General features: G+C 54.6%; 1 protein-coding gene across 8 annotated transcripts in view; it reads left to right on the plus strand.

The window, feature by feature from the left end:
• ARHGEF10 (Rho guanine nucleotide exchange factor 10) overlaps positions 1–19,148 on the plus strand; it is a 159,794-nt gene that overhangs the window by 13,770 nt on the left and 126,876 nt on the right. For 4 of the 8 annotated variants that reach the window (XM_063606628.1, XM_063606630.1, XM_063606631.1 and 1 more), the window contains exons 1-2: positions 10,192–10,264; positions 11,541–11,624. In XM_063606628.1, coding sequence (XP_063462698.1) covers positions 10,207–10,264; positions 11,541–11,624 — 142 coding nt within the window. In that variant the 5' untranslated portion in view covers positions 10,192–10,206. Of the gene's footprint in view, positions 1–10,112; positions 10,265–11,540; positions 11,642–19,148 lie in introns of those variants that run through there. The other 4 variants (XM_034965566.3, XM_055107279.2, XM_063606632.1 and 1 more) reach the window with 3 other exon arrangements.

The raw sequence follows: 19,148 nt of genomic DNA on the forward strand, positions 1-19,148 counted from the left end.
ACAGAGGCAGAGGCAGAGACAGAGGCAGAGACAGAGGCAGAGAGAGACAGAGGCAGAGGCAGAGACAGAAGCAGAGACAGAGACAGAGATAGAGGCAGAGAGAGACAGAGGCAGATGCAGAGACAGGCAGAGGCAGAGACAGGCAGAGACAGAGACAGAGGCAGAGAGAGACAGAGACAGGCAGAGAGAGACAGAGACAGAGACAGAGGCAGAGACAGAAGCAGAGACAGACAGAGATAGAGGCAGAGAGAGACAGAGGCAGATGCAGAGACAGGCAGAGGCAGAGACAGGCAGAGACAGAGACAGAGGCAGAGAGAGACAGAGACAGGCAGAGAGAGACAGAGACAGGCAGAGAGAGACACAGACAGACAGAGGCAGAGACAGGCAGAGGCAGAGGCAGAGACAGAGGCAGAGAGAGACAGAGACAGAGGCAGGGAGAGACAGAAGCAGAGAGAGAGACAGAGGCAGAGACAGAGACAGAGGCAGAGACAGAGGCAGAGACAGAGGCAGAGGCAGAGACAGAGGCAGAGGCAGAGACAAGCAGAGGGAGGCAGAGGGAGACAGAGACAGAGGTAGAGAGAGACACAGGCAGAGACAGAGACAGAGAGAGACAGAGACAGAGAGAGACAGAGACAGGCAGAGAGAGACAGAGGCAGAGACAGAGACAGAGGCAGAGGCAGAGGCAGAGAGAGACAGACAGAGGCAGAGAGAGGCAGAGGGAGAGACAGAAGCAGAGAGAGACACAGGCAGAGACAGAGACAGAGACAGAGGCAGAGAGACAGGCAGAGAGACAGGCAGAGACAGACAGAGGCAGAGAGAGACAGAGGCAGAGACAGGCAGAGACAGACAGAGAGAGACAGAGGCAGAGATAGAAGCAGAGACAGAGGCAGAGACAGACAGAGAGAGACAGAGGCAGAGATAGAAGCAGAGACAGAGAGAGACAGAGGCAGAGAGAGACAGAGACAGAGGCAGAGAGAGACAGGCAGAGGCAGAGACAGAAGCAGAGACAGAGGCAGAGAGAGACAGAGGCAGAGGCAGAGACAGAAGCAGAGACAGAGGCAGAGACAGAGGCAGAGACAGAAGCAGGGAGGCAGAGACAGAAGCAGAGACAGAGGCAGAGGCAGAAGCAGAGGGATGCAGAGGGAGACAAAGACAGAGGGCGAGACAGGCAGAGACAGAAGCAGAGACAGAGGCAGAGACAGAAGCAGAGGGAGGCAGAGGGAGACAGAGACAGGCAGAGACAGAGGCAGAGAGAGACAGAGACAGGCAGAGACAGAGGCAGGTGCAGAGACAGGAGCAGAGACAGAGACAGAGGCAGAGACAGAGACAGAGGCAGAGGCAGAGACAGAGACAGAGGCAGAGGCAGAGGCAGGGGCAGAGACAGGGGCAGGCTACAGCCCGGGGCCTTCAGCCGCTGCCACTACATCCACCCCAACCATGGCCCTCACGGCTGCCTCTCGCTCTTCTTTGGCGCCCTGTTACCGCCTCCAAGCCCCCACCCCCAGGATGCTCGCCATCCTCTCTGGTCTCTTCCCAACCCTGTGTCAGCCCCCTGTCCATGCCAGGCCCCGGGCAGTCCCCAGGCCGCTGCTGCCCTCATGCCCAGCCCAGCTTGCTTCCTGAACCCTTTGCAGCAAGCAGTCTCCTTTTCTGCAGATCCCGGCCCCACTGCCTTCTTTAGGAAGCCCTCCTGGCAGCTGACCCCCATCCCCAGCTCCCTGTGCTGCTTCCTTGGGAGGGAGTCTTAGCTGGCACTGTGCACCTCAGCCTCCATTGCGACGATGACCCCTCCCCAAGTGTACGGCACACAGCATTGATGGGGAGCCGTGTCGGGGCTGCTGGGAGCCCCCCAATGACCACTCCTGCTTGGGGGCACTAGAGGAGAGGAGACAAGCAGACACATGCAGCTCCAGCCCTCCCGGGGAAGGGTAAGCAGGGCTGGGCTGCCTGCAGCGACTGCAGAGGCCTGGGGCACGCAGCTGTCTGGACACCACCCTCACCCATCGGGGTGGACTCTCATGGCACGGACAGTTCTGCCTGGGCAAGTGGACACTGCGGCGGCCGGTCCGGGGCTGCTTGTCCCCTCCCCAGCATGTGGCGCAGACAGGGTCACACCTGCTTGGGGCCCGGGCGGGTTGATTCTGACCCGGTTAGCTCGTGACTGACTGTGTTATAAAGCCCTTGCGAGACTGAATGCATTTGCTTCTCTTTTCACTGTTTTTTCTTTTCTGGGAGCGTGCAGAGGAGGGGAGAAGATCCCACGGAGATGGTCTCAGTCCGAGGTGAGCAGAGTGTAACGGTGAGAAGGTGGCAGAGGTGGAGACACAGGCCCGGGGAGGACCCTGGAGAGAGGGGCTGCTGGGTGCCATGCGCCCTGAGGCTCAGTCACAGCTGCGCTCTGAGGCCAAATCCAGATGGTCACAAAACACAAACCCAGGACAGTGGGGTTCTCCCGAGTCTTAGAGAAGAAGGTCTTTCCTCCCTCCTTCCCTCCCTCTGTCCGTCCATCCATCCCCTTTCCGTAAGCATTGAGTGTCCTCACAGACCTCTGGAAACATTCAGTGCAAAGGGCTGGCGTGTTTGGCTTGCTGCGGTGTTTGGTTGAGTTAACCATGACGTTCCAGAAGGACTCCTGCCGTAGACTTTGCGTCCTTTTACGTTTCCCCCTCGTGGATTTATGTCTTGGGTTGGAACCTTATGAATGTGAAATCGATCGGGTGCAGAATGCCGGGGCCACAGGGGTTTCCTGGCTCCCGTGGTGCATCAGGGGTGGGATGTCCAGAGACCGCGCAGCCTTGGACACCGGCCACCCAGCAGCCGGCTCCCGGCCCCAAGCTCCCGGGGTCTGTCCGCGGGGCCACTTCACCCCCAGGTGGGAGGATGGAGGAAATGGCCCCTGCATCATTTGCCAAGCGGGTCTGCCACAACGCTCTGAGCTCGGCTCGGTCGGGGAGTGCTGGGCGCTGATGGCCCCCGGCCCGTGTCTGCCAAGGCACTGGGACATCCCACGCTTGTGCAGTCTGTGGCGCGGACACAGGATGTGGGTGGTTCAGCCTGCCGCCCCCACCTTTGCAGGGCCATGGAGGCCGGAGGAGTGGACGATAGGAAACCGACCAGGGGGCCCAGGGTGCTCGAGGCCCGAGTGCCGGACAGGGCTGAGCAGTAAGTGAAGAGCGGGGCACTTCACAGGCACAGAGCCTGTCCCTGCCCCAGGTGCATCTCTGAAACCACGCGGCAGCCCTGTGAGTCGGTGCCGTCCCTGTGCAGCTGAGGCCGTGGGGGTACAGGCAGGTCAAGGGCCTATGTGGCTGGGAAGTGCTGGGCTGGGGCAGATGCAGACAGGCTCCAGGAACAGGCTCCAGCCCTGCCGCCCCTGCAGCTGTTTCCCAGGTAGAGGCCCTGGGTCATGGTGACTTCCTCCCACGCAAGAGTCAGCATGACAGCTCATGCTAGCACGCTCATGCCGTCCCGAAGCACTGACTGTGGAAAGGTGCCTGCGGAACGTCCCTGGGTCTTCGGCCAGCGTCCTTCCCACCTTGCTGCTGGATGGGCTCCCCTGACCTCCTTTTGCAGGCCTGGGCACATGGTGAACGGCACAGACAGCACAATTGCAGCACAGGTGCGGGTGTGTCCCCACAGTCATGCTGAACAGCGTCAGGGAGCGCAGTGGCTGTGCTGTCTGTAAACACTTGTAGAAGGTGGGGCTGCAGCCTGACGCACACGGCATGAAACGGTCCTTCAGCCTCGGTGTCTCTGGGCTCCCTCTCTGACTGAATGCATCATCTTTTTGTTTAAAACCACAATCCAGGCCAGGCGCCGTGGCTCACACCTGTAATCCCGGCACTCTGGGAGGCCGAGGCGGGCAGATCACGAGCTCAGGAGATCGAGACCATCCTGGCCAACATGGTGAAACCCCGTCTCTATTAAAAATACAAAAAATTAGCCGGGCCTGGTGCCACCTTCAGGCTGGTGGCAGGCGCCTGAAGTCCCAGCTACTCGGGAGGCTGAGGCAGGAGAATGGCGTGAACCTGGGAGGCAGAGCTTGCAGTGAGCCGACATTGTGCCACTGCATTCCAGCCTGGGCGACAGAGCAAGACTCTGTCGTGGAAAAAAAAAAGAAAAAAAAAACCACAATCCAAATGCACAATGAAATCTTTCATTAAGATGCTTAAATTGGAAAATGACAGCAATCATGAAACAAAGCCTGCAGCCCAGGCAGGTATGAGCTCATGCTGCACGCTCCTGGGGATAGAGTGTTTTGAAAGCGGAGTCTTCTGCTTTGCCCCCAGGGTCCATCTCACCTGCACCAGGGCAGGGAGAGTGAGCCCCAGCCCAGCCCCACCATTGAAAACGATGCCGGTGAGGTCCAGGTGAGTCACCTGTGGGGAGTTGCCAGCCACGTGGGCTGACGCCGGTGGAAGACTGCACACAGAAGACAGGCTCTAGACCCCCGGGCTTCAGGGGGTGGGATGTTTTGTGTGGCCTGGAGGTTCTAGGGACACAGATACTTCTCACAGCAGGTCGGAGTTGGGGGAGCAGGCTGTGGGGGGAGAAGCGCATGCTGCCGTGGGCTGTGTAGGGAGCACAGGCAGCTCTGAGTCCAGAAACAAAGATGTGGTTTCTGTGTCAGCCCCTGATATGGTTTGGCTGTGTCCCCACCCAAATCTCAACTTGAATTGTATCTCCCAGAATTCCCATGTGTTGTGGGAGGGACCCAAGGGGAGGTAACCGAATCATCAGGGCTGGTCTTTCCCGTGATAGTCTCCTGATAGTGAATAAGTCTCACGAGATCTGATGGGTTTATCAGGGGTTTCCACTTTCGCTTCTTCCTCATTTTCTCTTGCCGCCGCCATGTAAGAAGTGCCTTTCACCTCCCACAATGATTCTGAGGCCTCCCCAGCCATGTGGAACTATAAGTCCAATTAAAGCTCTTTTTGTTTCCAGTCTCAGATACATCTTTATCAGCAGCGTGAAAGTGGACTGATACAGCCTCATAGAAATTTTCCTTCTTAGGAATGCAGTTTTTAAGGGACACTAATTTGGAAGGAAATTTTTGGAGTTTACAGTCTGCCTGAGACTTGTGTATGGGTCAGGAGGCCAGTGGTAGGGCAAGGCCTGGGCCAGAATCTGACAGTTGCTTCCCAGCTGTAGAGCCAGGGGCTGCTGTGCGCTGTGCGGAGCCGCAGGACGGTCGGGGGCATGCTTTCTGCACAGGGCTGCCCTGCAGACTTACAGAGCTGATGCAGGCAGACGCCATGGTAGGTGCTGGGTGAAGTGTGAGCTGTCACCCTTAAAAAGGGCCAGGCATAAAAGAGTAATGCCCAGTCTTGTTCATCTTTCCGTTGGTCCTAAGATTATCAGTGGAAAAATGAGAAATCAATTTGACTCATTTTCATGCATTTTTGTAGAGAAACAAATAGCATGAATGAGATTTACACAGTGTGGTTTAAAAAATGGAGAGTAAACAACAGGGCTTAAGGAAACAGAATTCTCGGAAGACACACAAAGCCTTGTGGCTGTTAGGTAGAGCGTGCTGGTGTGGTGTTCATTCTTGAACAGACGCGGCAGGCGTACAGCTGGCCTTGTCTAGGGCGGGAAGGGGGAAGAGTGTGCTTCTGGCCCTGCCACTTGCTCACCACCTTTGTGAACAGAGCGTGGGTCACCAGGGGAAGGCGCTCATTTTCTCTGAAGCCCGCGGCTGCCTGGCTCCTCGGCTGTGTCGTATTACTAATGTTGGGCAGCTGAATCTGTGACCTTTGTTTCTTCAGCAGTTGAGAAACTGAGGGATACCACGTGCCTCACGGTGAGTCAAGGTGGTTGAGGACTCGGGGTCGTGGGGAAGCTGCTCCTCACTCTCACAGGTGCTCTAGGTTTCCTCACAGGTGCTCACAGTTTCCTCCTCCGTCTCCCCTCAGGACTGCAGAGTTCAAAGGGGTTTATTCATTGTCTCCTCCATAGAGTTCAGGGCGTTTATTCATTGTCTCCTCTTTGTATGGTGGATGCGTCTTTGTCTGTCTTGTTCCCCGAGGTCCTGGTGCACTGTGGAAGGAACAGACCTTGGGCTGGGACCCACCGGGGGTGCCGGGGGGTGCCTGGTGCCTTCCTTTCTCTAACGGGCCTGGACTCCATCTCCAGCGATCCTGATGCATGAGATGGCATTGGCCCTGGTGCCAGCGTCCCAGGGAAAGTTGACATCAACCTAAACTCTTGAGGACTCATAGCTGTGTTGGAGCATTGTTAATTTTCTTTGTTGGGAGATGCTCCAGCCATGGAACATACTCTTCTTCCATCCGTCTCTGAGGCTGCAGAGTCATCCGGGCCAGGCTGACGAATGAAGGAGTCTTCTCCTTCCCACAGCCACCCGGCACCCGCCCAGCCTGGGGAGAAGCCATCCCTTCCTCTGCACTCAGGGCAGCAGTCAGTGTCCGGTCCTGCTGCTGTGTGCACGCCGGAGGCAGCCCTCTTCAGACCCCATGTGTTCATTCCTTCAAAGAGCCACGCACTCTTCAGCACAGTTGGTGTTGGCTGAATATTTTTGACTGAGGCTAAAGGGTCATTTTGGGTTTTGTCAGGATCTCAGAGCCAGTGTGGTCCTCTCTGTCCATGGGATCCGATTGTCGGAAGCATTGATGCCATCTGGCGTGGGGGCCGTCCATCGTGGGGGCCGTCCGGCGTGGGGGCCATCTGGCGTGGGGGCTGTCTGATGTGGGGGCCATCCAGCTTGAAAGCTGTCTGGCGTGGATGCCGTCCAGTGTGGATGCTGTCTGGCATGGAAGCTGTCTGGTGTGGAGACTGTCCAGCGTGGAAGGTGTCTGGAGTGGAAGGTGTTTGATGTGGGGGCCATCCAGTGTGGGGCTGTCTGGTGTGGGGGCCATCTGGCATGGAAGCTGTCTGGCGTGGGGACTCTCTGGCGTGGGGGCCATCTGGCGTGGATGCCGTCCGATGTGGAGACTGTCCAGCGTGGAAGCTGTCTGGTGTGGAAGCTGTCCGATATGGGGACTGTCTGGTGTGGGGAGTGTCTGGTGTGGGGACTGTCTGGTGTGGAAACTGTCTGGTATGGGGACTGTCTGTGTGGAAACTGTCTGGTGTGGAAACTGTCTGGTGTGGGGAGTGTCTGGTGTGGGGACTGTCTGGTGTGGAAACTGTCTGGTATGGGGACTGTCTGTGTGGAAGCTGTCTGGTATGGGGACTGTCTGGTGTGGAAGCTGTCTGATATGGGGACTGTCTGGTGTGGAAGCTGTCTGGTGTGGGGACTTTCCGCTGTGGGGACTGTCTGGTGTGGAAGCTGTCTGGTGTGGGGATTGTCTGCTGTGGGGACTGTCTGCTGTGGAAGCTGTCTGGTGTGGGGACTGTCCGCTGTGGGTACTGTCTGGTGTGGAAGCTGTCTGGTGTGGGGACTGTCCGGTGTGGGGACAGTCTGGTGTGGGGACTGTCTGATGTGGGGACTGTCCGGTGTGGGGACTGTCTGGTATAGGGACTGTCTGCTGTGGGTACTGTCTGGTGTGGAAGCTGTCTGGTGTGGGGACTGTCTGGTGTGGGGACAGTCTGGTGTGGGGACTGTCTGTTGTGGGGACTGTCCGGTGTGGGAACTGTCTGGTGTGGGGACTGTCTCGTGTGGGGACTGTCCGGTGTGGAAGCTGTCAGGTGTGGGGACTGTCCGGTGTGGGGACAGTCTGGTGTGGGGACTGTCCGGTGTGGAAGCTGTCTGGTGTGGAAGCTGTCCGGTGTGGGGACTGTCTGGTGTGGGGACTGTCTGGTGTAGGGACTGTCTGGTGTGGGGACTGTCCGGTGTGGAAGCTGTCTGGTGTGGGGACTGTCTGGTGTGGGGACTGTCTGGTGTGGGGACTGTCCGGTGTGGAAGCTGTCCAGTGTGGGTACTGTCCGGTGTGGAAGCTGTCCAGTGTGGGGACTGTCCGCTGTGGAAGCTGTCTGGTGTGGGGACTGTCTGGTGTGGAAGCTGTCTGGTGTGGGGACTGTCCGTTGTGGAAGCTGTCTGGTGTGGAAGCTGTCTGGTGTGGGGACTGTCTGGTGTGGAAACTGTCTGGTGTGGGGACTGTCCGGTGTGGAAGCTGTCCGGTGTGGGGACTGTCCGCTGTGGAAGCTGTCTGGTGTGGAAGTTGTCTGGTGTGGGGACTGTCTGGTGTGGAAGCTGTCTGGTGTGGGGACTGTCCATTGTGGAAGCTGTCTGGTGTGGAAGCTGTCTGGTGTGGGGACTGTCCGCTGTGGAAGCTGTCTGGTGTGGAAGCTGTCTGGTGTGGGGATTGTCTGGTGTGGAAGCTGTCTGGTGTGGGTACTGTCCGCTGTGGAAGCTGTCTGGTGTGGGGACTGTCCAGTGTGGAAGCTGTCCGGTGTGGGGACTGTCCGGTGTGGAAGCTGTCCGATATGGGGACTGTCTGGTGGTGTGGAAGCTGTCCGATATGGGGACTGTCTGGTGTGGAAGCTGTCCAATATGGGGACTGTCTGGTGTGGAAGCTATCTGGTGTGGGGACTGTCCGGTGTGGAAGCTGTCCGATATGGGGACTGTCCGGTGTGGAAGCTGTCCGGTATGGGGACTGTCCAGTGTGGAAGCTGTCCGGTGTGGGGACTGTCTGGTGTGGATGCTGTCCGGTGTGGAAGCTGTCCAGTGTGGAAGCTGTCTGGTGTGGAAGCTGTCTGGTGTGGAAGCTGTCTGGTGTGGGGACTGTCCGGTGTGGAAGCTGTCCGGTGTGGAAGCTGTCTGGTGTGGATGCTGTCTGGTGTGGGGACTGTCCGGTGTGGAAGCTGTCTGGTGTGGAAGCTGTCTGGTGTGGAAGCTGTCTGGTATGGGGACTGTCTGGTGTGGAAGCTGTCCGGTATGGGGACTGTCCGGTGTGGAAGCTGTCCAGTGTGGGGACTGTCTGTTGTGGAAGCTGTCTTGTATGGGGACTGTCCGGTGTGGAAGCTGTCCAGTGTTGGGACTGTCTGGTGTGGATGCTGTCCGGTGTGGAAGCTGTCCAGTGTGGAAGCTGTCTGGTGTGGAAGCTGTCTGATGTGGAGACTGTCCGGTGTGGAAACTGTCTGGTGTGGATGCTGTCTGGTTTGGGGTCTGTCCGACGTGGGGACTGTCCGGTGTGGGGACTATCCGTTGTTTGCTGCGCTTGTCTTTGAGGTTTCCTCCCATGAGCGTCATTCCCTACATTCACTGTTGTGGTCCAAGCATATCTGTCTGACGTTAACTTGGATATGACAGCTTTCCCTCCAAGGATAACATCCTTTGTCATCCTATGGAATCACTGCTGGGCTGGAGAGGGTGGGCACCTCCCGCCTCACGGGTGCGCTGGCCAGCACTCGGACCCTGTCTTGCTGCACAGAAAGCTCACCTGCAAGAGCACCCGATGTGGATCCTGTGACTCCCCACATATTCCCCGTGGAGCGATGACCTCACTTGCCCCGTCTCCCGGCCGGTGGGTGGAAGGGCAAGGACATGCCGTCGGGGCCTGGGCTGGGCTCTGGGTGCTCGCATCAGCCACCCGCCCTCAGCTGTAGCCTTCGCGTCAGCCAGCTGCCCTCTGCTGTAGCCTTTGGTGAGTGTCTCAAGTCTCCCAACCAGTGGTTTCTCCATTGAAAAATAATAACAGTACCTACGTCTTGGAGTTGCGCTGGTGAGGTGGACCTAAAAGGAAAAAGCTGGAGTAAAAGTAATCTATGTAGAAGGTTATTTGGGTCACGTGTGAGGCCTGCAGCCCAGGAGCCTGGATTCAGGCTGCCCTGAACGCACACTGATGAGCAGCGCCTCCAGCGTGATTTTGGAAAGCAGAAAGGGGGTCAGGGAGGCTGATGGAAAGCTGTTTGTCAGGAATTCTCATTAGTTTATGGAAACAATTGGTTTATTGATTAGTGATGGCTGTGCATTGTTAAGCTACAGGGTGTGTTACGGTGTCCAGCGCAGCATCACCAGGCTCTTTCCCAGCCACTGGGGGCCACAGTGGGCCGTGTTGAGTGAACACGCGGCTCCCTGGGGGCAGGGAGTAGGGAGCAGGGCGTGGTTGTGGCTCGTCTGCACATCTCTCAGGGCCTCATGATGTGAAAGGGCTCCCATCCCTCGAACAGAAGTTCCGCTGTTTTCTCAGCAGTTGTGTTAACAGATGAGACAATCGCAGCTGCTGCTCGTGGGGAGCCCCAGTACGTGTTGAGCTACTCGTGTGCCATGTTGGTGAAATGACCTGAAACCTAGGAACTGAGGCCGCGATGGGAACTGGGGCCGCGACGGGAACTGGGGCTGCGAGGCGCCGAACCACGAGGCCAGGTGCTGGGGATGGGGCGGGGGTGGTGGCACGTGGCAGGCACCTGAGCAAGTCTGGGGGATGGAGGGAGAGCAGGTTCAGGGCTGGGAACACAGGAAGGCAGAAGGGCAGGCACTGGGCTGGGAACACAGGAAGGCAGAAGGGTGGGCACTGGGCTGGGAATGCAGGAGGTGCCGCATCTGAGGTTGGGGGCAGGGTCCCACTGCCAGCCTCATTGGAAAGCAGTGTCTGTCTGCTTCTGAGAGTGCCAGAGCCAGTGGCCAGCTCTCTGCACTAGGATAAGGGAATTTGCCGGCCTGGTGGCGTCCTGGGTGTGTGTCAGGCAGAGCCTGGAGCTCTTGGCACCCTGCCATCCCCTCGCGTTCCCCTCATTGAAGAGCACGTGAGGCCGGTGACCACCCTGGGCATGGGCCCGCCTGGCTTCGGAGGAGCTGGCCTGTGGGTGACACTCAGGGACCATGCCCCCTGTGGTCCCATGTGCTTTTCCTGATGCGGCGAGGGCCTGGAGCTGGTGCCTGGTCCCCGGTGCTAGAGCCTGGTCCCTGGCACTGGAACCGAGGCAGCTGGAGAGTTCCCTGAGGACAGCTTATTTCACCCTGGATGGCTCTGGCGGGAGCCAGGCCCGTGTTTTGTGGTCTTAACACGAGTCACCAGGAACTGGCCTTCCCGGGACTCGCTGGCATCCAGCTCACACTCAAACTGGTGTCCTCGAAGCAGGGAGGGAAACACGAAGTGTAGACAAGAATCACAACAGCAGGCAGGCCAGGACCCAGCCTCGCCCCGAGAGGTTAGCCACATGCTTACCAAAAGGAGTGGAGAGGGCAGTCAGCAACACGCCTATTCCCAGCTAAGTCTGGAAGAAAAAGGAGTGGAGAGGGCCGTCAGCGCCGCACCTGATCCCAGCTAAGTCTGGAAGAAACACATTTGGTTTACATGTTGATTTCTCCCTTTAGAATACAGTGGGAAATTCAGCAAGGAGTTGAAGCCAGTGTCAGTTTGGGAGGGCCTGGCTGGCGAATCCAAGTTGCAAAATAAACTTCTGGCTACATTTCAAGGTGAAGTCACTCCAACACTGAGAAGTCTCTTTTGTTTTGCTCTTGAATGTTTCAAGGGAGATTTACAAGTATTCATGACTAATAGGTGGTGAGTCTTCTAATTATGGCTAGTAATGACAGTTAGCTCTTCCTTTTTGCGGGGTTCTCTGTCGACAGCCCTGCACCTATTGAGTGCATGTTTATCCACCTGAACGGTGACAAGCAGTGTCTCTCCTTCTTGCAGGAGCTCCTTCCCTTAACAGAGCTGACAGAGGCATCTGGAGCTGCAGCATGGACCAGCGAGAGCCCCTGCCTCCCGCTCCTGCAGGTAACAGCACTCAGCAGGTGGGCCTGTGGGTCAGGGTGTGCTGCTGCTCTCATCAAGGACAGGGTACTTTTGGAACCACTGAATTGCTGGTCACTGGGGTATGGGGTGGAGTGAGAGCTTCTTGGGAGAAAGAGAAGGTTCTGACATGAGCCTGGGTGCCCCCATCCTTGCCTTGCCACGGGGGCATCCTGGGTGAGCCTCTTGCGTTCCTCACAGGTGCTGCTGTATTGCTCTTGGGGACCTATGGTCAGCATCTGAAATTCCCTTAAGATTCCCCTTAGCCTGATGCAATCGGAGATGGAGCGGGAGGGTTGTTACAGAATGGCGCCTTCCAGTGTTAAAGGCCTCGCTCAGGCTTAAAGCTCAGCTCGCCCATGGCGGGTGCTCGCCCAGTTTCCTTTTCTGCCTCCCTCCTCTGAGCGGCCGCTCAGGGACAAGCACGCCCTCTCTATCCATATGCTCCATTAAGGGAGGGCCTGCTGATGAAAGATTTATCTTCATTGTCACCTCACCTGAGTTAAATTGTTGCCAAAAAGACTATGCCAGGGTTGCCAGCTCTCGCTCCGGCCAGTGGAGAAGGTGGACACTGACCGACGTTTCCATGGCAGGTCGTCTGCAGGGCCTGGAGACCTGACCTCGGTCCTCCCAGGGCCTGCCGGACCACATGGTGCACGCGGGCCTGGTGTCCGTTGCAGGTCCGGGGGGTGATGGAGCTGTGGAGGTCAGGGAATTAACTGTGTGGGCTCCAGGCCCCTTGGCACTGTGGGTGTGGGTCTTGGGAGATGCTGGGATTTGGTCGTCTGTGCCCCCCAACTACGTGGATACTCTGGGCCCTCGGAGGTTGTAGCTGGATCAGAAAAGAGGCAGCCTGGAAGCCAGGCTGTTCATAAGCAAGTCAGTCACCAGGGCCTGGTGGATGACAAAGACAGGACAATCCAGGGGTCACCGGGGCCTGGTAGACGACAGAGACGGGAGAATCCAGGGGTCCCCGGGTCCTGGTAGATGACAGAGACGGGAGAATCCAGGGGTCCCCGGGGCCTGGTGGACGACAGAGACGGGAGAGTCCAGGGGTCCCTGGGGCCTGGTGGACGACAGAGACGGGAGAATCCAGGGGTCCCTGGGGCCTGGTGGACGACAGAGACGGGAGAATCCAGGGGTCACCGGGGCCTGGTGGATGACAGAGACGGGAGAATCCAGGGGTCCCCGGGGCCTGCTGGACGACAGAGACGGGAGAATCAAGGGGTCCCCGGGGCCTGCTGGACGACAGAGACGGGAGAATCCAGGGGTCCCCGGGGCCTGGTAGATGACAGAGATGGGAGAGTCCAGGGGTGAGCAGTGGCCACCCCAGAAACAGCCAGCGACACCACAGGGGCCAGAAGGGATGCCCACTCCTGCTGCCGGGGGTCTGCGGTGGGGAACCAGGCCTGGAAGTCCAGCTCCTGGAGTTCTCCAGAGCTGCAAGACCACGGGGTACGAGACCCGGTACCGGAAACCCGAGGCCACGGCTCCACTGCTTCTCTTCTGGGGGTGACGTCGGCCGGTCTCCTTGCCTTTTTTTGTAGCCATGGTGCTCGTTGTCGCCACAGTTCACTTACGTGTGGATTGCTGGCATTCAGGCTCTGCCAGACTAGGTTGTTTTAATTGAAAATGAGGTCCGGCACCTTAGCTCACACCTGTAATGCCAGCACTTTGGGAGACTGAGGCGAGTGAATCACTTGAGCCCAGGAGTTTGAGACCAGCCTGGGCAACATAGTGAGACCCCATCTCTGCAAAAAGAATAATAATATAATAATAATTAGTTGTAATAGTTGTAATAATTAGACTCCATCTCTGCAAAAATAATAATATAATAATAATTAGTTGTGCATGATGGTGCATGCCTGTAGTCCCAGCTACTCATGAGGCTGAAGTGGGAGGTTCACTTGAGCACGGGCAGTTGAGGCTGCAGTGAGCCGAGATCCTTCCACTGAACTCCAGCCTGGGTGGTGGGACTGAGACCCTGTCTAAAAAATAAAGGTGGAACATGAGGCAGAGAGCAAAATCTTCTACTGCTTTTCATTCCTATCAAATGAGATGATGCCCCAGCAGAGCAGGGCAGTGGGCGTCATCCTGTGGCCTTACCCTCCGTGGGCCCACTTTGGGCGGCCATCCCTCCAGGGGCCCCCTCCCGCCTCCCTGCTTTCTTTCTGGCATTTCTCGGAAATGAGTGGTTGTCTTGGATAGTATTCTGTTTGAAGGGGTGGGCACCAGATCTTGCGTGCTTTTCTGTTGCCTCCCCTCCTTCCCACACACATGTAAGATGGGACACCATTAATACGGTGCCTTGACATGCTCAGGAGGCGGGTGCAGTTGTTGGGGAAAGTTAAAAATGAAGGAAAGGCCAGGAAGCTGTCTCTGCAGGTAAGTGGGGAGGACGTAGGGCCCGTTCAGAATCCCATGGCAGATGGATGCTGCCTTTCACCCTGTTTTGCCCTCTGTTTCAAAGAAGGCGGAAACACCGTTTTCTCATTAAATGTATCTCCAGCATTTGCTGACGTCGTCATCAGTCCTGGCTAGTGCCTGGCACCCTGAGGAGCTCTGCCCAGTGGTACCACCACCTGGATTGCATGAAATGCCCGTCCACCCATGGTCTCCACGACCAGAACTGGCTTCTGAAGAAGGTTCCTGGGCCCATAGGACTCCACCTTGGTAGTTGTGCTAATCAGAGACGTGGCCTCTGGTGGAGGCAGGACTGGGGGTGCCCAGGGTTCCCTGCAGCAGGTCACTCCTCTGCTGGGGCTGGGGGTGTCTCCATAGCCCCTCCCTCTGCCCCGATTTCGACCCAGGGGAGAGTATGACAGGTCCACGCCCTCTGGGTGCAGCTGGACTGGCCAGGCCGTCCTTGGGCCAAGGCCCACTGGATCCAGCCTTAGGGCTGGTCACTAGCTCCAGGCTGCAGGAATGTGGAGATCTCCACAGTTTGCCACTGTTAACATTTCACCCAGGAGGGTGTCCTCGGGAGACCCTGGCAGGAGCCCAGGAGCCGTGGAGGGGCTGAGGAGCCGCCCAGCCCTCTGGCGGGTTGGGAGCGAGGCCCCTGCCCTTGCTGACAGGCCACACGACCTTGGACTTTGATACAGAAAGCCACCATTTAATGACAGTGCTCTGGCTCGGAAACTTAGGTGAGTTTCTAGCCAATAACTTTTATGACAAATAGAAATAGGGAAAATGGCCTGGTGTCTTTTCTGAGGATTCTGTGGTACTTTAATTATAATTTCCCCCATTATTAAGTCAACCGTCCACTTAAAAGTGCCCCTGAAGATCAGGGTGCAGCAGGAAGTTACTGCGACCTCAGTTCTTCCCTGCGCTGGGACACAGTTGGTGCTGGTACTTTAGATCATCACTTTTCTGTTTTTTTTTTTTTTTTTTTCACACAAAAATCACATTTATTTCAAGAGCTCAAAGTGCAAATACAGCAAGTCAGTTCACAAAGTTTCAAGATACAGTTTTTAATGACAATGGAAATTTGATATACAAAAATGGAAGGGTAAATAGAAATAAAGCTCCTCAATTTTTAAAAAAATTCAAGTAATTTGAAAAGCCTTTAGACTAAAATACTCCACTTACATCCATTCAGAAATGCCAGTACTGCACTGCAATCAAGGACTCTTCAAAGAGAGAATCAGCTCAAACTGGTCAGCTCTAGATTAGAATGGAAGTTCTTGGTGCTGGCTTTTCTTGATTTGGAAGCTTCAGTCACTCACTGCTATCAATTGATGAGGTTCAATCCATGATATTTTGATCTTTAGGCAAATTCTAAAACATGTTTAAAGTTAAAAAGGCTGGGCGCAGTGGCTTACACCTGTAATCCCAGCACTTTGGGAGGCCAAGGTGGGCAGATCACTTGAGGTCAGAAGTTCGAGACCAGCCTGGCCAACATCGTGAAACCCCATCTCTACAAAAATACAAAAATTAGCTGGGTGTGGTGGCAGGTGCCTGTAATCCCAGCTACTTGGGAGGCTGAGGCAGAAGAATTGCTTGAACTGGGAGGCAGAGGTTGCAGTGAGCTGAGACTGTGCCACTACACTCCAGCCTAGGAGACAGAGTGTGGCTTTGTCTCAAAAAAAAAAATAAAAATAAAAAAAAAGCTAAATATAAGGCCAATACCACTATGAAGAATTTTCTGAAATGACCAGTATATATCTAAAAGATTTAAAGACCAATGTAACTTCAGGCCTATGGTTTTACTGGGAGAAAAGCCACAGATTAATACTTCTAGTATCCAAAACCTTCGGTTTTTTTCCCCATATTTCTTTTCTACATACTTGTAGTCATTGAATATAAATTTTTAACTTTTTTTTTTTTTTTTGAGACGGAGTCTCGCTCTCTCACCCAGGCTGGAGTGAAGTGGTATGATCTTGGCTCACTGCAACCTCCACTTCCCGGGTTCAAGGATTCTCCTGCCTCAGTCTCCTGAGTAGCTGGGATTATAGACACCTGCCACCATGCCCAGCTGATTTTTGTATTTTTAGTAGAGACAGGGTTTCACCGTGTTGGCCAGGCTAGTCTCGAACTCCTGACCTCAAGTGATCTGCCCACCTCGGCCTCCCAAAGTGATGGGATGACAGGCGTGAGCCACCACACGTGGCCTGATTTTTAACATTTTGAGTGTAGGTTTTTATACCGCGTTAACATTTGTGTTTGTGAGTATTTTCCAGGCTGCTGCACGTTTTCCTAAGTGTCCTCCTCAGTGGCTGCACTTGGGGCCTCCGGGCAGGGGTGCCGTTGTGTGTTCCAGTGGAATCATTCTTTAGTCCATGCCCATTCCTCACCTTTACCAGGTCCCTGTGCCTTCTCTAGAAATGTCTTTGGCAACACGTTCAGGTCATCACAAGGGGAAGTCGTGTTTGAGAGGCAGCTTGTGCACCAGGAAAGATTTCAGGCTCTGCTGCCCAGCTGCTGGGGTTCAAATGTTGACCCTGAGGTGTGCGAGCTGATGACCTAAGCAGCCTTCAATTTCTGTCATTCCTGGAAAAAACAGAACCCCTCTCATTAGTTTGGGGAGGATTTGACAAGTTAGCATTTATGAAGTACTTAGACCTAGCTGGTAAGCACTTAGCAAATCCATTCAGAAGATGATCTGGGATTTCTCAGAATGCAAAACAAGTCACACTGCCAGCTAAAGCCTTTCTTAATTTAGTAGCAAAATTCCAATGCAAATTACATTAGGGCAAAAGAAATCAGTACAATTGGCATGTTAATGTTGGTTCACAAAAGATCATTTACCAAATACCTGGTAACTTCCATAATGAGCTCAGACAGACACCAGCACTCACACTGGCATCGTCTCTGGGGGCAGCTTTGTTTCTGGGGGCAGCATTGTTTCTGGGGGATGGCAGTGTTTCTGGGGAGGCCTCCTTCAGCACAAGCAGCTACAAACCACAGTGACACCCAGAGCCAAGAAGTGGTTATGAATAGCCTCTTGTGGCTGAAGCTGTTTGCAGCCTGGTGCTTTTTAAAGGACTTTTCTTTAAACAATAGAGCTAAAACACAAACAGCCTTCATTCAAAATAAGAGAAAATCATATCCCGAGTTAAACCTTCATATGAGAATCAAACATGCTCTTCCAAGCCCCAGGAAAAGTAATACTTAGCTTTTATCTCTGATCTTAAAAAATGAGTATTACTTTAATCTTGTTCTCAGTGTGTTAATCGCTGCATGTCTTTAAAAGTTCTTCACAGACTTGGAACAGTCAGAGCGCTGTCTGCTCACGAGGGAAGGTGGCCCGGGAATGGGTGGCCTGCTTCTCCAGGGCCGGTGGCCAGTTCTCTCCCACTCAGGGTGCTGGGACCAGAGCCACCAGGTCTTGGTAGCTTGTAGAATAAATATTTCGCTAAAGAAAACAGAAAACTGAAGTGTTCTGTGCGTCTTCTTTTGCATCGTGCATATCGTATTTGTCGTCCTCTCTTCAGTATCTCTGTAAAGCGGTACGCGGAGTCCTCCGTCTTAGTCCTCAGGTTAAGTGGCTTTGTACGCGCCGCACGACCTTTCCTACTTGTTGCAACTTGCCCCAGGGAGGGATTCTTTCCATTCTGTGATTCCTTTCTATAGACGAGGGATGGGGTCTCGTGGCCAGCAAGCGAAGTTGGAACTCAGCTCTCCAACTCCAGAAGCCGTTCTCTCATCCACGACTCTGTACTTAGCATTTCTTGTGTACATTTGTCCAGGGGCTTCAGAATAAAACAGAGGATGGGAGACGTGCTGCGCAGTGATGGGCGTGTCGTGGTTTCTGTTTGTTGTTTATTCAGTGAATGTTGTATTCACTATTACATGTATTTACTATGTAAATGTAGTGAAGCTACATTTCAGGTATTACAAATGACTTTACAGTTTATAATCTAAATTGGGTAATTAAAAAAATTACAATGCATGTTAATTGTACAATAAAAACTAAAATATAGACAAGTCACGAAAAAGAAAATACTTCATGTCTGGGAGATTAGTAGTGTTAAAATTTTACTGAATATTCTTCCAGTATTTTAGAAGTAGTCTTCTTTTTTTTTTCCCCTTGAAGCAAACTTTTAAATGCCGTTAATATAAGTGATAGTATCTGCATGGATATGTTTCAAACATTAGCAATTTTTTTCCCTGACAAACCTAGGCAGCACTTGTTTTTATATGTATAGTTTATTTAAAATGAGCGATTAAGTTTTTTTATTTATAGCTTTATTAAGATATAATTCATATCTTAGTACCATTTACCTATTTAAATTGTAAAGCTCAGTGGCTTTTACTGTATTCACAAGTATGTAGGACCATCACACGGTCAGTGCTAGTCACCCCTAGAGGCCGCTCCCCACCCCAGATAGAGGGTAACTAAATTTTAAACTAAACTTAGATACTTTATTTGTACCCTTTTGCTCATTAAGAAAAGATCACTTAAAACTAACTTCAAATTAGAATAGCCAAAATCCAGAACACAGATGGTAAATGCTGAGAAGGGTGTGGGGCGGCTGCGGGGACAGAGAAGGCAAATGCTGAGAAGGGCGTAGGGCGGCCGTGTGGACACAGCAAATGCCGAGGAGGGCATGGGGCAGCCACGTGGACACAGACAGCAAATGCTGAGGAGGGCATGGGGCGGCCACGTGGACACAGAGGGCAAATGCCGAGGAGGGCGTAGGGCGGCCGCGTGGACACAGCAAATGCTGAGGAGGGCGTGGGGCAGCCACGTGGACACAGAGGGCAAATGCCGAGGAGGGCATGGGGCAGCCACTTGGACACAGAGGGCAAATGCCGAGGAGGGCGTGGGGCAGCCACGTGGACACAGAGGGCAAATGCCGAGGAGGGCGTGGGGCGGCCACATGGACACAGCAAATGCCGAGGCGGGCATGGGGCGGCCACTTGGACACAGACAGCAAATGCCGAGGAGGGCATGGGGCGGCCACGTGGACACAGAGGGCAAATGCCGAGGAGGGCATGGGGCAGCCACTTGGACACAGAGGGCAAATGCTGAGGAGGGTGTGGGACGGCCGTGTGGACACAGCA

The sequence above is a fragment of the Pan paniscus genome, chromosome 7 (genome assembly GCF_029289425.2).
Source record: "Pan paniscus chromosome 7, NHGRI_mPanPan1-v2.0_pri, whole genome shotgun sequence".
Lineage (NCBI taxonomy): Eukaryota > Metazoa > Chordata > Mammalia > Primates > Hominidae > Pan > Pan paniscus.